Below are 18,975 nucleotides of genomic sequence, written 5' to 3'. Positions count from 1 at the left end.
GTGACACGTGTGCACATCGAGTTGTTATTGCTATTTAGTTTATTTAAATACTGCTAAAATATGACGTTGCATCAGTCGGCAGTCAATAACATGTTATTAATCTATTTATTGCTGATAAACGACTATATATTTATAGCTTCAACTTAATTATAAAACTGAAAAAAAAAATGAATCCGACATTAACATTCACAGAGAACCCACAGCTGAAGCTTTCAAAGGTAACAAATTAAAATTTGGATATGATCAATATACTGACATGTTAGCGCCCCTTTAATGCACTTAAAAAAAAAAACACTGAAATAGTTAAAAATAACATAATACAAAAAATTTAGTCATTTTGTACAAATAATTCTTGGTCCTTCTCTGAATATACCAAGCTAGCAGCTGTTGAGCTAATTACATATGTCTGACCGTTACAAAATTTTAAAATGTTAACATAAGTTTTTACACTTTTCGTTTCACTGTAACATAACAGACACAGCTAACAGTCGTCACAGTTGTGGAGCCACTGCACGCAGCCAATGCACAAATAGCAAGTGCGATTAAAAAAGCTTTAATAGGATTGAGAAAATATCACAATTGGCTTTTTAAAGTGTAAAATAAATTTGTTTATTTCTGCCTTGATACCAAGTATTTATTACAGCTACAATTCCATATAGATGCTTTTTTGGCGCCACCCTAAACGTATGCTATACATTTAACTATAACATGAAAATACACCCTAATGCAAAATGCAACAATATAAATATTACAAATAGAAATACATAACGCTCACAAATCAACAAATTAATTAGTTAACATTGCTATTTTTGGACCAATTCTGATCACCTATGGTACAAGCCGTGCATGCACATCATCGCTTGCGTAATCTCCCCCGTAGTGTCCGGCTGAGGCGGCATCATCGCCAGGGCCTGATACCAGGACGTTCGGCATTCGACAACCTCCCCGTCCATTGACCAGCGACTGTATTTCGCTTGACTGCTGTTGGATGGAAAATGTTGAAGAAATTTGAACAGATCATTATATAAACATATTAGAGAAGGAGGATACCCTAGAGAATACCCTGCACCCAGCTAAATGCTGCCGTAACATACATGCGAAGTTACGAATATTTTTGATTGTAGGATATATAAGAGTTGACATCAAGTTTTCGATTACGACAAACGGACAGATAGACAAAAAGTTCTAATCAGGAACAGGGTATACAGGGTATACAGGGTATACTGATAGTTGTTCACTTACTCGTGTGTTTTCGAGCGGAACTTCCGTAACCAGTTCGCTGTTCTGTGTTTGCCTTTGTTGTAATAATCTCTGCAGGATTTTGGGTACGCCAAACTGAAGCGTTTCGCGTCCGGCCGTAAAAGAGGCGGCTGTGGTTCCCGTGCTGCTGCTTGTGCTTGTGCTTGTGCTACTGTTGCCTCCGGCTCCGTCGCCGCCGCCGCCTGCCATGTCCACTTCGTTGCCGATCTCCTGGATCGATTTGCCGCCCAGCGTTGCCAGAGGATTCTGGAAATGCAGGTTAATATTGAGATCGCGATGACCGCGCTGCCGCCACTGATAGAACATGTACCCAATGCCGGTGCCAACAACTCCTATCAGTAGCAATATGGCCAGCAGCCAGACGACTACGCTGCCGCCGCCGTCATCGCCGCTGCCATCCGAATGCTGCTCGCTGAACAGCAGCGAGTTCATGTCGAGCTCATTGGTGGTGCCGTGTGGACACTGCTCTGTCTCGGGCACAACGGCATCGCCGCACATGCACTCATAGCCATAGTCGCCCAGCACGCACATGCCGGAGCAGTGGGCATGCTGGCAGGGATTCTTTGTTGCCACCGGCTGTCGTGACCAGCCGGCAACAACTATATCCTGCGCGTTCAGCACATTCAGATTGATGGCCTTGCAAGTGCGCTGGCCATACAGCTCACAGCTGACCGCCTCCTTGGCGCCCATATTGACAATGTGCGCGTGATTCTCATAGATGCTCAGTCCGGTCGGCTGGAGCAGCGCATTGCTCTTCTGGAGCAGCACATGCGCCTCACGCTGTTTGCCGCTGCCGCGTCCCTTGTAGCTGATCATCTCCAGCGTGTGACTATGCAGATCCACAAAGTAGAGCACCTGCTGATGGGGATCGATTGCAATCGCTGTCACATAGCTGCGCTGCTTCCGCAACAGCAGCTCTCGTCGGCTGCCATCGAGTCGCGCCATATGAAGCTGTGTGATCGGCTGGCCGAAGCTCTCGCTGCGTATGGCCACATAGAAGAGACGCGCCTTGTGCGCGTCCACGGCGAGCGCCTTCAGAGTGAACCGCGACAACATTTGCAGTATGCTGCCGCACATCTTGGCCCCGAAATTGCAGACGCTTATCTGCTGCGGCGCCCGGCCACTGATCACATACACATTGCCCGTCGTCCACTCCACGGCCATTTTGCTGGGCGAGCGCAGAGCGAGCGCCGACATTTGGCTGCGATCTCGCAGGTTTACGCGGTAAATGATATTCTGCTCCTCGCTGCTAAAGTAGCCCAGCTGACGGCGCATGTCCACATCGAAGCCGCTGATGGCCGAATCATTCGCTGACCAGGCCACAGAGAGCATCACCGGATGATCGCTGAGATTGCGCACCTCGTTGTAGCTGGTGAAGAGCAGCGGGGCACCGGACTGTATGCTCTTGCAGCTGCTGCGATCTTGGTTCAGCATAAAGTCCGCATGGCACTGGCACTGATAGCTGCCCGGCGTATTCTCGCACAGCTGGGCGCACGGCTGCTGCTCGGCGGAGACGGCGCACTCATCAATGTCGACGCAGCTGCGCTGATCGCTGGCCAATCGATAGCCCTCCAGGCATGTGCAGACAGCGCCCGCCGGCGTTGCCTGGCACCTGTGCTGGCACAGAGGCTTGCTGCACGCGCTGGCGCACTGCGGACCCTCATCGTTGCCATTGGTGCAGTCTGGAAAGCCGTTGCACACGTGCGACATGTCCACGCACTCGCCATCGTGACAGTCGAACAGATGGGGCTTACAGGCGCGCCTTGCACTCACATTCTCCGCCTGCTGGCTGCTCGTCCCATTGCCATGGGTGAACTGTTCGCAGTGCTCCTCGTCGCTGCCGTCGTCGCAGTCGCGTTCCTTGTCGCAGCGGAACTCCTGGCGTATGCACTGTTTGCTGTCGCGGCACTGGAACTCGTAGATGCTGCACAGCTCGCCGCAGTCGGCCTCGTCCTCGCCGCGCGGGCACTCGGCGCTGCCATTGCAGCGCACTGCCATGTCCAGGCATAGCTGCATATTGCTGGTGCATTGATACATGGGCGTGGCCAGGGTGCCGCAGCTTATGTTGACGGCAGCACCAGCAGCGGGTTTGCGCTGCTCACAGTTGAGCTCATCGGAGAGATCGCCGCAATCGTTGTGGCCATCGCAGACGAGCCGCGCATCGAGGCACTGGCCCAGCAGGCAGCGATGCATCTGCTCGGGACACTGGCGCTGGCCGCACTTGTCGTGCTCATCGGAGGCATCGCTGCAGTCGATGCGTCCGTCGCACTCCCAGCTGCTGGCAATGCACGAGCCGCTGCTGCACTGGAACATGCCACGCTCACAGCTGGCGGCCTCCTTGCAACGCAGCTCGTCCGAGTTGTCGCCGCAATCGTTTTTGCCATCGCACACCAAACTGTAATCCACGCACTTGCCATTGTCGCAGGCGAGCTGGTGGGCGTGGCAGAGCTTGGTTTTATCTGGAAACGAAATGGAAATGCATGATTGACAGACCGATCCGAGTGATGGACAATCACGTACCAAATTGGGAGCAGTGCAGCTCGTCCGAGTTGTCATCGCAGTCCTTGTGTCCATCGCAGCGCTTGCTCTTATCCAGGCACCGTTCGCCGTCATGGCAGGTGAATTGGGAGATTCCGCACTTGACCTTGACGCGCTTGATGGTGTCGCAGTCGGACTCATCGGAGCTGTCGGCGCAATCCTGATGACCATTGCAGCGATGTGCCATGGTCAGGCACTCGCCGGAGGAGCGGCAACGGAACTCACAGTCCAGGGCCTCGGTGCAGCTGCGATTGAAGGCATCGCGATACACAAAGCCGGCGGGGCAGAGGCACGCGCTCTCAAATTGTCCGGCACTGACGCACACATGCGAACAACCTCCGTTGCCCTGCTGACAGGGATGCGGCCTTAAACTGGCAGCCACTCGGCTGCTGGCCGTAAGCGGTATGCGAACGGGCAGCGTGTGGTGCAGATAGGCGGCGGCGGCTGCTGCTGCAGCGGGACCATCGCTACCCAGATGCGGATTCGTTTCGATCTCGATGCGTTTGTTGGGGCCCATGTTGCTCTTGTGCGTCCAGTAGATGGCCGGTGTGCCGAGCTCGCTCCAGAACAGATCCTGATTGACCAAGGCCAGAGCGTAGGGTCGCCGGAACTTGCCGCGAAACATTTGCGCATGCGTCTGGCGATAGTTGCTGAAGCTGAGGCGACTCGTATCGCTGTCCGACCAGTACATGGTGTGCGTCTCTTGATCGACAGCAAACTTGATGTCATCATCGCCCAGATCCTCCTCAAAGACATGCGTCTGGGCGCCGCGTCCGCTCAATGCCACGCGATCGATATGCGTGTGCCGGCGCGCCTTGAGCGCCACGAACATATAACCCTCCGCTGGCATCACGCTCAGACCGATGGGCAGCTCATCTCCGGCAAAGAAGCGCACCAGTGCACGGTGTCCGGTGCGCAGCGACAGCAGCTCAATAACATGACGCTCCATGTCTGCCCAGTAGAGATTTTGTGCCAAATGATCAAATGCCAGGCTGCTGATATTGCCCAGATTGCGGTTGACTAAAATGATCAGGCGCTGCTCGCTGGGATGGGGAGCGTACTCGAAAATGGCCCGCTGCATATTGTCCGCAATGAGGACGGTGCTATTGATGCTATTGTAGGCCAGTTCGCTGATGTGGCAGGGCAGGGTGTGCGACGCGCTGACTACATGACGGCCGAACGAAGTGTGCTCGATCTCGAGCAGCACCTGGCGCAGTCCAATAAACAGACGCTGCTTCTTCTCGGTTTGGCTGCAGCGATGTCCATCCGGTGACAGGGTCATGCCCTCCGGGCAGGCGCATGAATAGCCACCAGCATCCAGTTCAGCGAGCAGACATAGATGCGAACAGCGCGCCGTTTCACAGGGATGCGGCACCTGCGGTTGCTTGGCCGGATGATAGACGTGGACGGCATAGATGATGCGATCGCGTGCCAATATGCGATGCTGTTTCCCGGAGAACTTATTGCAGGCATGGATGCTCTTGGTGCCCCAATCTGACCAGTACAGCTGATCCTCGAATACGGCCAGTCCGTACGGATGCTTTAGCATGCCATCAAGCACGGTGCGGCGTGCACTGCCATCTGGACGCACGGTCTGAACACTGCCCAGCTTGGCGTCCACCCAGTAGATGCGCTCCTGATGCATGTCCAACGCAATGCCATTTGGCCAGTGAATATTATCGGCAACAATCGGCTGGGATCGTGTGCCATCCATGGAAGCACGCGCTATCATTGGCTTGTTGCCCCAGTCGGTCCAGAACATTTGGCCACGCTGTGGCCACAGCGCCAGGCTGCGCGGCTGATGCACATCTTGGGTAACCAGGACCACACAGCTGAGGCCATCGTTCGAGCAGACCGCAATGTGTCGCATTATGTTGTCCGAAAAGTAAATGTTGTGCGTCAGCCAATCGACGGCCAAATCCTCGGGCGCATCCAGACCAGATGTCAGCAATATCTCGGCCATGGAGCCATCGGCACGTGCACGCACAATGCTCTCCGCCTCGTTCTGTATGTTGGTCCAGTAGATGTGGTCGCCGTCGAAGGCCACGCCAATCACTTTGCTCAGATTGGTGGCCACGCTGAAGACATGATTGCGCTGATGCGTTTGCTGCGTCAGATGCATGCCCATCACAGTCACCTGGGTGGTGTAGAGCAGCAGCGCGGACTGTTTCCCTGAGCCTATATCCAGGGCATGGCAGGTGTGATTGTTGCTGGCATCCAGTTCGTAGCCCGCATCGCAGGCACAACGATAGCCGCCGGATGTATTTTCGCAGCGCTGACTGCACAAGTCATCCCGCTCCTGACATTCGTTAATATCCTCGCATTTATCCTTAAACTTTAACAGCCGAAAGCCGTCTGGGCAAAAGCATTCCGGCCCGCTGGCGGGCATCATGTGGCAACTGGCACCAGGCGGACATTTCTTTGTGCTGCAATCGGGCTTGGCACGGCAGCTCTCGCTCTCATCGCTGCCATCCGAGCAATTGGGCTGGCCATCGCACACCTGGCTGAGCGGCAGGCAGCTGCCATGATTGCGGCACATGAACTTTCCCATAGACGGCTGACAGAGATTCTCTGGAAAGCAATATTTTGAATGCAAGGGATTAATGCTGGGATCCATGTACTTAAACAAATCTTTAATCTATGTATATAGCAAGACTCACCGCAGTCACTCTCATCGCTGCCATCGCCGCAGTCATCGACGCCATCGCAGAGCCATTGCTTGCGGTGCAAGCAACGGCCGTTGCTGCAGAGATGACCACCGGTGCAGCTGGTGGCCACCTGTTTGCAGCCAGCTGTCTCGTCGGAGTTGTCGGCACAGTCCGATTTGCCGTCGCACATAAAGTCGAGCGGTATGCAGCTGTGATCCTGGCACATGTACTCATATTGGCTGCAGTTGCGCCGGCCGAAGTTGAATACCAGGCGGCGCGGACACTGAAGCTCATCTTCGCCGCCTGGACAGTTGTCGATGCCGTTGCATATTAGTTCCGCTGCCAGGCAGGCACCGTGTGGCTGGGCACACGGGAACCAATGCGGCTGCCGGCACATCTTGTAGTCTGCAGTCCAAAGATATAATGTACACAAGTTTGAGGTTAGGTTTGTTTAGGTTAGGTTAGGTTCGGATCAATTTTTGATTTTCTTCTTTCACTTGCCGCATTCCAATTCATCCGTGTTGTCTGTGCAATCGCTTCGTCCGTCGCACATCTTCGCCTGTAAGATGCAGACTCCGTTTCTGCACTGGAATTGATCTGCATCGCACCTCGCGTGCGCTGATCCCGTCGCGGCGGCAGAAGCCTCACCGCAAACGAGCAGCAGCACTGCAGGGCACAGGCACAAAAGCCACCAGGACCGCCAGCTGACGTTGTTACCACTCCACTGCCGGCCACGCACATGGCATTGTGTTCGCACATGATTATCCCGCAAGATTGTGGCCCTATAAAAAAAAAAAAATCCACGTGTGCATTTGAGGTTATGTCACGCAACGAATTTAACTCCAGTGATATTTGCCACTTACATTTGATACTTGCTTTTAGTGCAGCAGTTTGTGGTTTTATTCACCGCGTTCTTATTCATAAATTAAACATTTAACAGAACACAAAAGTAAACGTTCAACATCAATGATTAACAAAATGCAACGAGCATGCGCAAATTCAACGCAAACGTTGAAATGCAAAAAGCGAACTGAACGACATTCAATTGCAGTGAACTGCAATTGATCAGCTTCCAATTTCGAAATTCGGCCAAGTGCCGTTACATTTAGTGTGGCCAGTTATTGTAACTGTTGAAATACTCAAAAAAGCATGTAAGCGTTGGATTTACGAATTGCGCCAATTTCAATCCTCGCATTATTTCATTTTATGATTTACTTGTATGTTTCACAAACTAATTACATGCATATAAATTACGCTTATACACTTGTGTATTACAATATGATTTATTTTGTAAGCCCTGCTTAATCAACTTGTTGCAACAGCAGCAATTTTTTCACATACTTCTGAAACATGGCCGTGGCCTCTTCCTGCGGCAGCTCCATAATGCGGTCCAGCAGCTGCCAGTTAATTAGCTGATCAATTAAATTATCTTTGCACACATATGCCGGAATACTGAGATCGAAGCTGCGGCACTGCCAATGGGGCTTCAGGGGAGGAATGCAAATGCGATACACTATATTGACGTGGTCATCCAAAGTGTGGGGATCCACAGACTGCTCAACTGGATTTGCTTTACCGGCTGCCTTTGCTGTCGGCTTTGCGGTGGGCCGTCGCGGCTTTGGCTTGGGAACCGGTAACGGGCAGGGATTCGACTCCGGCATATGATTGCTGGGCATGTAGTGTTGCATCCATTGTGTCTCCAGTTTGTCGAGCGCCATTTTCTCAGTGCGGCTTATGGAACTTTTGCGAAGATTCTCCAAGGTATCCGTAATTACATGGGTAAAAAAGTTGCAGGAATCGGCAATCCAGCTGGGCTTGATATCAATTTTATTGTTTTTACGGCGCGGCATTTTGCGGCTTTGCGAAACGGTGTGCTTATTGATTTGCTACATTTTTTTTCTTCATTTTTTCGTCTATTTACATATTGGTTTTCTTGCGAAAACGCAGCCTACAAGCGTGGGCAGTGTGTCCACACGCTCAGTATTAAATGGCAGCCTTATTGCAGTGAGAGAGTGGCAACTCCTTAACGAAGATGTTGCCAATAAGCGATCTCAAATTTCAAATTATTGGATAACGTATTTAGAAGTTCAAAATTATTGATATTAAGGATGCAACTTTGTATGCTTGTTATACAATGACACATCATTTGATTTGTTTAATGATTTGCTGATATAAATATAAATAATCAAAATTAGAAATTAATGATCTGACAACGAAGCTGCTTTGATATCAAGTAACGTGGTCATTTTTGGGCCAGACAAAGAATTATTGCAATCGGATCCCGGGCTCAAACCTGAGATACGGCAAATGGACTGCAATCTGTGTTGTAGCAACAATTAATAACTTTAAGATTTATGAGCAGCGACTCATATAAGACAAAAGCGTTAGACCGGCGACCGCGAAATGTCATAAAACAACAAACACAAATAGCAACAACAACAAGGGCACTTAACACAAAACAATAACCAGAGTTAGATTGAAAAAAAAATAAATATAAATTGTATAATTAAAGAAAAAGAGCGCGCGACGATGTTACCCTTAAAGCCAGCCAAGCGACGTTTCGCATCTCAACAACACGGAAGGAGAGGTGAAGTACGTGAGGCAAGGCGTGGCAGGGTCATAAAAACAATAACAAAACCGAAAAAAAAGTAAGAGAGCAGTCATCGGCACACCGAAGTGTAAATACCCTTGCAGACATGCGCTATATTTCGTTCGATTGTTGCTATAAAAGCTATAAAAAAAATAGTAATTTTGATTAGATTTTGATCACTGTCATATCTTGAGAAACTGAAAAGAATCTCAAATAAATACTCATTGCTTTGATGTAATAAAGTGTAGCAATGTTTGATTGTAGTAAGGCAAATTCGAATATTTTATTTATCCTATAGCTCATATATGATGTATTCATGATGTATCCCTATGATTGAAAGTCCAATAATGTTTGATGATACTAATCGAAGGATAGCCGAGTCTCGTTCTGTGCGACAAAATTGGAATACCCTGCGCAAGGGTATAAAAAAGCAACCACAACAGCTACCAAATGCTAACGTGGGCTTTCCAAGACCAACCGAAATTGGGTGTTCGCCGTCGATGCGTCGTGGGATCGTGGGATCCGCTAAAACAGCTAAACATGTCGCCGAACATTTCTAAACGATTCAGTTTCAGTTTGAGTTTCAGTTTCGGTTTCGGTTTCAGTCATTGTTGGCTTGAGTAATGAGCATTGTCCGTCGACATGTTTGCAGTGCGGTAAAGGCGTTAAAATTAGTTGTAAAATCTGTCCGCACGATATATATTTAATTTAATAACAGTTCCAGCTTGTTTTCAAGAGTATAAAACGCGCACTCGACGCCAACATGAACAACAGTCATTCGGCAGCATTGTCCCAGTGTATAACTCTTCTAGGAATTATATTTTGTCAAACTACGTAGGACTTGATAACTTGAAATCCTCAAAATGGCAAGTACTAACGATATATTTTGTGTGACAATGTGACCAGCCGACCAGTGCAATAACGGTTTTCTAAATAAATATAAGTGTGACCATTTTTTTAAAGAATATTTTTTTTAGCATTCTTTGTTTTTTGGTTGTTTAAAAGTGTGAAAATTAAATTCCAAGCAGATATATATGTCCATTTAAAATGTTCTCAACAAGGTTTGAGGTATATTTATTAATATAAAATATAATAACTCTTTTTTTAACAAGCAGTTTATAGTCCGACTTTTACCATAACCTCTTGTCTGCCCGCCTTTCCCACAGCCCTCCATTACGGCTATTGCGGCTCTGATTGCTTCCACTGTGCTGGCACTTTGCGCCGCGGATGTCTCCCATTTGTCCCTCTCGCGGAACTATTTGCCACCGCTGAGCGGCGCTGGCGGCTACTCGACGTACTCCTCGTATCCCACGTATCCCTCGTATACGGGCAACGCCTACTCCGGCGGCGGCTACTACTCGGGCTCCGGCCTCGGTTCGAGCTACGGTGCCCCGCTGGTCTCATCCGGCTACAACAGCTATGCCGCGGTGCCGCAGTACAACAGCTATGCCACGCCCTCGCGCGCCTATCTGCCGGCACTGACCAGCTATGCCGGCACTGGCTACAGCGGCCTGGACACCAAATATGGCTCCAACGGCGGTTACGTCTATTAGGAGGATCAGTTGGCATGTGCCTGGGATAATGTCCACTAAATATTCTTATGCAAAAAGTGCTCACAAAACGAATGTATATGTATATAAATCCTCTTTTTTTTTTTTTTTTGGTATCTATAGGATTTGAGCTGGTTTTTATAAATAATAAAGTTTCTTGAACAAAAATAATCAATTTTTATAGGCAGGTCCTGATCCTTTGTGAATTACGTATTTCCTTATGTTCAAGTTTTCGATTTTTTCTTATCGATCTTTAAACAATTCAAAACTAAACCGATTTTCAATCTCCTTTGTTATCATTATGATAGTTAATAGTTGTACGAAAAACATAAATCAATTTAAGGCCAACTTAGATCTGTTTAAATCTGTGTGAGCTCAAATTTTGAATCGATTGACATAAATTTTGAAGCTTGGGCTTATTGAGCATATTACTTTTTACTCCTGGATACTTTCCGCTCCTACTCCACACTCCTAAGACTGAGAAAGAGGAAGCGGTTCGAGCCAGCGCTCTCCTTCTAGGTTTGGCTCGTGAATCGGGTTTTACACATAATTGAACCTCGGTGCATTTAAAACTCTTCGGTTCCCGTATATTCTCGAAATTTGAATGAAACAATTCAATTCATAATTTGTAATTGCCCGTTCTACTGAAAATATTGAAAACAGTAGATATTTTCATATGGAAGGCGCGGGCTAAATTCGATCTCTGCCCAAAATTGGGATCTACCAAAATTGGTTAGATAAATCTAATGCTTGGGGCCGACGATGTTAATGCTTTCGGTCTAAGTCAAATTATTTTTGAAAAATATGCGGCTGGGTTCGTGTCTCGGCTACTTTTTTAAATAAATTGGAACTGGTTCGGTTCCAAATAACATTGTAGTTCAGATAATGTTCTTATTTATTGCACACTTTAAACTTTATTTAATTATCAAACTTATTACAAAAAAAAAAAAAAAATATGTGTATACATATATGAAAGCTGTAAACCTTTAGCCCGATTTATAATAATGTAGAGATCAGTTTAATGCTTATGACGATATGCATAGCCACCGTTGGAGGCGTAGCGAGTGCCGCCTGCAGAACTGCCGTGACCATAGGCACCTCCGCTTGCATGGCGCGATCCTCCGGAGCCGTGCCCAAAACTACGAGCGGACGAGGACGAAGCTGTTGCAAAGGCACCCAATCCAAGACCATGGGAGGAAGCGTAACGAGCTGGGGACGAATAACCATTGAGGGAGCCGGCTGGAGCGGAATAGCTGCTATGCGAGATGGCTGGAGCGGAGTAGCTGCTGTGGCTGTGCGCGGCTGGCGCCAGGTACTGGCGAGAGGGAGCTGCTACAGGTGCATATGTTGACGCCGACGATGAGAAGCTGCTGTGAGAGATGGCTGGAGCGGAGTAACTGCGGTGGGAGACGGCTGGAGCGGAGTAGCTGCTGCTGTGAGATGCTGCTGGCGCCAGATACTGACGAGAGGGAGCTGCCACGGGTGCATATGATGAGGCAGCGGAGGAGTAGCTGCCGTGAGATGCGGCTGGAGCAGAGTAGCTGCTGTGGGAGATGGCTGGAGCGGAGTAGCTGCTGCTGTGAGATGCTGCTGGCGCCAGATACTGACGAGAGGGAGCTGCTACAGGTGCATATGATGAGGCAGCGGAGGAGTAGCTGCTGTGAGACGCGGCTGGGGCGGAGTAGCTGCTGTGGGAGGCGGCTGGCGCCAGGTACTGACGAGAGGGAGCTGCCACGGGTGCATATGACGAGGCCGAGGATGAGTGACTTGCTGGGGCGGAGTAGCTGCTGGCACCTGCCGTCGAATAGCTGCTCAGAGACGAGGTCGGCGCCAGATACTGTCGAGATGGCGTCGAATAGCTGGCTGATGGGGCATATCCATGCGAGCGCGTCGGTGCATAGGAGCTGGCGGCGGCGCTCGATCCAGCCGAGTTGTAGCTACTGTACGCATTGGCCTGGGGCGGCAGGTAGCTGTTGCCCAAAGGACTGGCCACGCCCAAGGCGGCCAGGGCCAGCAGAGCAGAGCAAATGGCGAACGGACGCTGCCGGAAAAGTGTTAGAGATTGATCACGGCACCGTCAATAGCTGGACTTACCATGTCGAGTTGGAGTTGCTTAGGTGCTTGCCAAGCGGATACTGATGCCACTGGAGTCGCGGGGCAACACTTTTATAGCGGCCACAAACAAAAGAATTGCGAGTACAAATCTTTTGCACCGTCAGCCAAAATGGAAGAACGAAACGGAATCCAAGATCTCAATTAAACTAGTCAACCGAAACTTGAGCGCTAGCTTTAAGATCATACATTTTATCAAAGCAAAAAAAAAGTGAGGCTAATTTCAACGAATTTTGTGCTCAAAATAATATTGAGCTAGGCAAAGGTTCCTAAGCTGGCACGGGCATTTTTCATGCCATTTACTTTCCGATTTTTCTCTTTTATTCTCTTTTAATTTCATGCTTGTTGGACTTAATTGTAATCGAAGTCGTAGTTCGGTTGGTTTTTGGCAAATAATTGTATTGTATTTAATATTCTTGGGCAGGAATTAGCACGGACCAAAGTTCTTCCTTAAAAAAGGGTTACCAACTAGCAGAAGTTACTTTTCAAAGACAAAAACGTATTAAAAGGTGGCAACGCTCTTTGTCCAGTTGAGAGCTGCCACCTTATTAGGAGTACAAATTTCAAAGGAGCGCGCGAAAATGAAGAAAGCATTTGAAAGTTAACGGCTAAAAGTTAATTGAAAATAACGGGCCTGCTCTTCGTGTTAACTAAACGTAGTAAGAACTTGTTGGACAGTGTTAACGCAGAATTGCGCGATTGTAGAGGATGCCGCGGAATCTAATAGACCGTTTATTTTTAGCCATGTCCATTTCGGAAGTCACAGAGCCAAACACAAACATAAACGCAAATACCTCGCAAGTTTAATTAATGATGCGTTTTTTTCCTATTTTTATTCTTGTCTTTTTTTTTTCGCCGTTGTTTGCTTTTTTTTTTTTAGCTTAGCCTGCCCAGAAGTTGGTATTGACAGCATGAGACGAACGTGAGATAAGTCAGCCGGAGCCCAACGCATTGCCTCAGTTTGGATTGGTTCGGCTTGGTTAGAATCCGACGATTTTGGAATAGCTGCGGGCCGTGCACTTGGAACATGGAACTTGGCACTTAATCTTGGCCAAAAATGCTTCTTTCTTGGGCCCGCGTCCGCTGGCTTAAAGCGACGATTACTCACCTTAGACATTAATTATAATACGTACAGTGTTTATTTCTTTGCGTGCAGAAAAACCAGAAACAGAAACAAAAACAATAAAGCGGACAATTTGTTTATGGGCACAGCTTTGCAGATCGTTATCCCAGCGCAGATATATCAGTTGGTTTTCAAGAGACCATGTGGACTGACGGCAGTTGGTTAAGTTGTGGCACAAGGAAAGAGAATACATATAAAATACAAATTCAATTTGCCAAAATTTGTTTATTCAATCTATTTACTTACCATGGGCTAAGAAAAACTAATTAAAAGGGTTTATAGCTTACAATATGATTAACAAGCTGTGAAGGCTAGAGAGCTCGAGCTAGAAGAAGGTTGTACATGCTTTTCGTAATGTGGTGAAATTCCAAATTAGTGTAACCAAACTTATCAAAGACAAAAAACTTAAAATGTAAACATTTCTGTGATGCCAGATCGCCACAACAGCATAGGGAAAACCCCTATACATAGAAACTAGGCTAGAAATCTCCATTCTTATTCTTTCTTATTGCAAGTATTTTAAGAACAACCAAGAAACTTGAGCTGAAATATCCTTATCGAAAACTATTTTAATTTTAATCAGAAACTTATCATACTTTATTTATTTTCACCTTGCTCTAGATATCCTTTATTATAATCGCAATCTTTTTAATATTAATTAAAATATTAATTAGCTTAAAGTAAGTTGTAAAGTATTTGCTGTGATATAAAGAGATATTGAGAAAAATCTTTTAATATCACAGAAAATTCTTTATTTTAAGGCATATTTATGGATTTATTAAGTGCTTCTATAGAAATGTGACTAAATTAAGAAATTCGTAACCTTAACACAGCTGGATTATCAATAGCTCACCTGAGAGACATGTCTCAGCTCTTACTGAAAGATGTTCAAAATATTTCATTAGCTAACTCTTGAGTATTATTATACTCAGTCCACAATAGTCCCAGACATCTGTTAGAACTTCAGAGTTCTTCAGAGTTGTATTCCATCCGAAATGATCTACCAGGAGTATTGGAATATTGCCTTAGAATCGCCCACAATTAAACTGTTAAATGTTACCTTAAACCAGATTAAATGCAGTTTAGTCATAAATACAGCTTTCACAATCTTGTGTGCAGACATATGTCTGTCTGTCTGTCGATTAGCTATAAGAAGCACTCTAAATTGCAGGTTTCGATGAGCTGAGCAGCTGCAGAATAGCTCAAATGTCGTTTAATTTAAACATGTATTTAATGTTTGCTAATTATTGCGAATGGAGCCCGCATTTTTGTCGCGTTTTCACAAAATAAAGCCAATCTAATTCTTCTTCATCTTCATACTCATGAAAATTAATTAACTATTTTGGCGGCGCTAATAAATTATTTTTCAAACACTTTCAGTCAATTTGTTGGCTATTAAAAGCTAAACATACATATTAAATGCCAACAAGTAAGAACTTGCTCGAAAACGCGCGACCAATAGATACCCTGGAAATGGCATTATTTGTTGTTTATTAGTTAAAGCGGATTGAATACAGAGAATATATTAAAATATAATCTAATATAATTATAATATTAAAATACAAAATAGTTGGAGCGTGTCTAAGTTTTCAGGCTTTTCTTTTGATAAGTCTGTCGTACAGGGTGTGGCTAAAGAATTTGATAATTTAATGTATTAGCTTAACTAACACTGGCAAGCGAAAAGCTGATTATGTGTTATTTATTTATTCCACTACTTTTTCAGCCAGCTCAGCGCAGCAAAGAAGTTTGACATCTGGCAGATATTTATATATATATATATGTATATATATTGTATATAAAACCTGAAACGACAAACGTAATTTGCAAAAATTATTTATTTATTGTGCTGCGTGAGTTTGTTTTGGCTTCTTTTTTCTTTTTCTTAATTATGTTCCTTTTCAGCTGTTGAATTGAGAGCTGTTCACAAGCTTTTGTGTATATCGTGCCTTAACTTATATGCTAAATAAACACATATACTTGTATATATACATATTTTTTGTGCGCTGCATCTTTAGTGCGAAACTGAAATCGGGTTAATGTTAATGGGCCTTCAAAACTTGTTATGCCCGAATAACGGGCCACGCGCTGCAAGGAAGAGGCATTGAGAAGCGCATAGAAGGGCCGGTGCGCTCAGTGCATTGCCCTGGCCCAATGCTCAGCTGTCTCAGGACAATATATATGTATATAAGCATGTGGCAGTCAGTCAGAACCTGACTTAGTGCATTGCTGGCATTCCGTTGAGTTCGTCGCACCATTTCGAGCCGCATTTCGTTTCTGGCATCTTTCAATATAAGTACATAAGTCATGCAGCTGGCTTGGAGCTTGTCTTTGTTGGTCGCCAGCTCGTTGTTGGCACACGTGTTGCCAATGCCAACGTCCATGGCGATGGCCATGGCCGTGGCTGTGACCACAGCGAAACCAAAGCTGATTGTCAGCCGCGACGAGGAGCCGCAGTCTATGGTGTATCATTTAATTGTGGATCCCACGCCCACAACGATGGGACAGAATTACTACATCAAGCCCGGCCAATTGCTGGGCACGATCAGCTTGGACTCCGGCACGCTGCACGTGAAGCACGAGGATAGCAAGCGACCCATCAGCAGCAAGTTAAACATCCTGTTTGTGGCCAATGTCAAGGAGTACGATGTGTCCACCAAAAACACGCTCGATGAGTAGCAAACATTCCAATCTTAACTATATTTAGTCTAACAATAAATCATATTAATGAATTTCATTCAGTCGAAGTGCCGTTTTACTCCAGTCAATTTGAGAAACAAGAAAACAATCTGAGTTGAAGAACTTTTTTTTTTTTTCAGTGTATACTAAGTCGAGTATATGATGGAAAGGAAAAGTTCAGTTTTTGGTGTCAAAGATAGCCTTGCCTTGGAAATTGTACAATATTGTCATCTGATCTTGATATGGACAATGCTGTGTTTTCTTTTATACATTCATTTTATTTAGCTTATTTTATGCTTTCTATTGCAGAGATTTGCGCATATTCCAATTAATTAGCTGGCAGTTGGTTTCTTATTTGCGGTATGAAAGGGGATTCCCTTCAAAATAAATAAATCGTTTCGTTTATCGTTTTCGGTTGTTTAGAACTTATTTAATTTTGTGTGAAAAAAAAAAGTTGGGACATAAAAAAAAAAAAGAAAAATATATTTAAAGCCCTTTTTGGAGGACTTAATTGCGCTTGTAGACATAGCCTCCGTTGGAGCCGTAGACGGTGTCAATGCCGGAGGAGCTGGCTCCGGAGTAGCTCACCACCGGGGCGCTGTAGCTGGCGGCAGCAACGGGTGCGGGAGCAGCATACGAGGCGCTCTCGAAGGTGGCAGCTGGGGCCACATACGACGACTCGCTGGCAAAGCTGGCGGCAGGAGCGCTGTAGGACTTGCTGACGAAAGACGGCGCTGGGGCGGCATAGGAGGCGCTCTCGAAGCTGGCAGCAGGAGCAACATACGACGATTCGCTGGCAAAGCTGGCGGCAGGTGCGGCATACGACTTGCTGGCGAAAGCGGTAGCTGGAGCGGCATAGGAGGCGCTCTCGAAGGTGGCAGCAGGAGCAACATACGACGATTCGCTGGCAAAGCTGGCGGCAGGAGCGCTGTAGGACTTGCTGGCGAAAGCGGTAGCTGGAGCGGCATAGGAGGCGCTCTCGAAGCTGGCAGCAGGAGCAGCATAGGAGGCATCATCGGTGAAGCTGGCAGCCGGAGCGCTGTAGGACTTGCTGACGAAAGACGGCGCTGGGGCGGCATAGGAAGCGCTCTGGAAGCTGGCAGCTGGCGCCACATACGAGGCGTCGCTGGTGTAGGCAGCAGCTGGAGCAGCAACAGACTCGGCAGCAAAGCTAGCAGCCGGCGCAGCATAGGAAGCGCTCTGCGAGGAGGCAGCTGGAGCAACATACGACTGGCTCGTATAGGTGGCTGCCGGGGCGGCGTAAGTCTTGGCGGCGCTGTACACTGGCGCCGAGTAGGTGCTGGCGGCGGCCACCTGCTGGGGCGGCAGATAGGTGTTGCTCAGGTGGCTGACATCGGCGGCGGCGAGTGCCACCAGGGCGAACGAGACGATGGCAAGGAATTGCTAAAATAGATCGGCAAGCTGTTTTAGCTGGAGGAGACGGAGCACCGGCACAGTGTCCATACTAACCATGTTGGAGGTGTGTTGCTGCGTTGACAAAGTTGGTCAAAGAACTAATTTGTTGCTATCACATCCTAACATATTTATAGTCGAAATTCTCAACGGATCTCAATACAAATGTCAAACAGACGCGATGAGTAGAGCCCAAAAAAAAACAGATAACAAAAATAATAAGAACTTGTAGCTGCTTTAACAAATGCTCATAAAATATCGTTCATTATAAGCTTTCTATGAATAAATAAGCAAAATAACAAAAATTGAATAAAAAAAATACAATAGCAATAACTAATAAAATCAGAGTTCAGAACGGGCTGGAGCTCGTATTGGGATCTTATGACGTCCGTCTTTGACGATTGGACGTTTGTTCATTAGCGGCCGCACAACTCTAAATTCCATCTGAAACATGTTTTTCTTTTTTTATTTATTCTTTTTATTTTTTTTTGTTCTTTGTGCAGCTCGTCCATTTAATGGCCGAACCATAAAGCACGTTATTGGAAACTCCATTCATAACGCGAGACGCGCCGGTTAACCTGGTCGGATAAAAAGTCGCGATAGCCAACGAGTTCCATGGCCTGCAATCAGTCAAGACGGACAATCAATCAAGATGAAAGCATTGAGAGAAGTTGCCCTGCGGCAATGTTGAAGAACACAGCGGGATTTTTCAGACAGTGTCTGCGGACTGGAATTAATTAATCAACAGCAGCAGGTAGCATTGCCCACAGATTGATGAGTAATGCGAATAATAACCAATTTCAATTCGATATATATTACATTTGAAGATTGTCTATTTTTAGAATCTGCCAGCATCCAAATCCGTATTTTTTTCTACATTCGCCAATAATTTCATTTTTGCAGCAACCGGCAAAATCCCATAGCAGTTCCTGTTAAAATTCTTGTAAAAAAAATGTGTATATACTTAACAGCTTTTGCAATGATGCCAGAGCACTGGCTGTTAAGCTGTCATGTTATGTTAAGCTGCTGTTGCTTTTAAATTTACAGCGCAACTGCCAACAGCTG

At 46.7% G+C, this 18,975-nt stretch overlaps 4 protein-coding genes across 7 annotated transcripts; 1 reads left to right on the top strand and 3 right to left on the bottom strand.

Annotated features, from left to right (window-relative positions):
- Positions 1–584: 584 nt before the first annotated feature.
- yl (Putative vitellogenin receptor yl) lies at positions 585–7,482 on the bottom strand. 4 transcript variants are annotated; one of them, XM_064700695.1, is made up of 7 exons: positions 7,310–7,482; positions 6,948–7,228; positions 6,459–6,851; positions 3,781–6,369; positions 1,571–3,719; positions 1,243–1,506; positions 585–978 (listed from the first exon to the last, which is right to left on the bottom strand). In XM_064700695.1, exons 1-7 carry the CDS (start codon positions 7,366–7,368, stop codon positions 825–827), a joined length of 5,889 nt encoding a protein of 1,962 aa, XP_064556765.1. In that variant the 5' UTR covers positions 7,369–7,482; the 3' UTR covers positions 585–824. The 4 variants fall into 4 exon arrangements, with proteins under 4 accessions (XP_064556765.1, XP_064556764.1, XP_064556763.1 ...); XM_064700694.1 differs by having other exon boundaries at positions 585–981; positions 7,310–7,481; XM_064700693.1 differs by having other exon boundaries at positions 1,243–3,719.
- A 127-nt stretch (positions 7,483–7,609) lies between these two features.
- On the bottom strand, positions 7,610–8,396 carry moon (moonshiner). The gene has a single exon (XM_064700696.1). It carries the CDS (start codon positions 8,294–8,296, stop codon positions 7,748–7,750), a length of 549 nt encoding a protein of 182 aa, XP_064556766.1. The 5' UTR covers positions 8,297–8,396; the 3' UTR covers positions 7,610–7,747.
- A 1,687-nt stretch (positions 8,397–10,083) lies between these two features.
- On the top strand, positions 10,084–10,687 carry LOC135441104 (shematrin-like protein 1). Its single transcript, XM_064700576.1, has 2 exons — positions 10,084–10,104; positions 10,203–10,687. Exons 1-2 carry the CDS (start codon positions 10,084–10,086, stop codon positions 10,587–10,589), a joined length of 408 nt encoding a protein of 135 aa, XP_064556646.1. The 3' UTR covers positions 10,590–10,687.
- An 852-nt stretch (positions 10,688–11,539) lies between these two features.
- LOC135441103 (ice-structuring glycoprotein-like) lies at positions 11,540–18,527 on the bottom strand. The gene is made up of 3 exons (XM_064700575.1): positions 18,489–18,527; positions 17,023–17,901; positions 11,540–12,627 (listed from the first exon to the last, which is right to left on the bottom strand). Exons 1-3 carry the CDS (start codon positions 18,525–18,527, stop codon positions 11,605–11,607), a joined length of 1,941 nt encoding a protein of 646 aa, XP_064556645.1. The 3' UTR covers positions 11,540–11,604.
- Positions 18,528–18,975: the final 448 nt, after the last annotated feature.

This window comes from Drosophila montana, unplaced genomic scaffold, assembly GCF_035044405.1.
Source record: "Drosophila montana isolate Dmon_TW-CO22-7 unplaced genomic scaffold, ASM3504440v1 contig_1853_1, whole genome shotgun sequence".
In the NCBI taxonomy this organism is placed as follows: Eukaryota; Metazoa; Arthropoda; class Insecta; order Diptera; family Drosophilidae; genus Drosophila; species Drosophila montana.
This window is presented reverse-complemented; position numbering and strand designations above follow the sequence as displayed.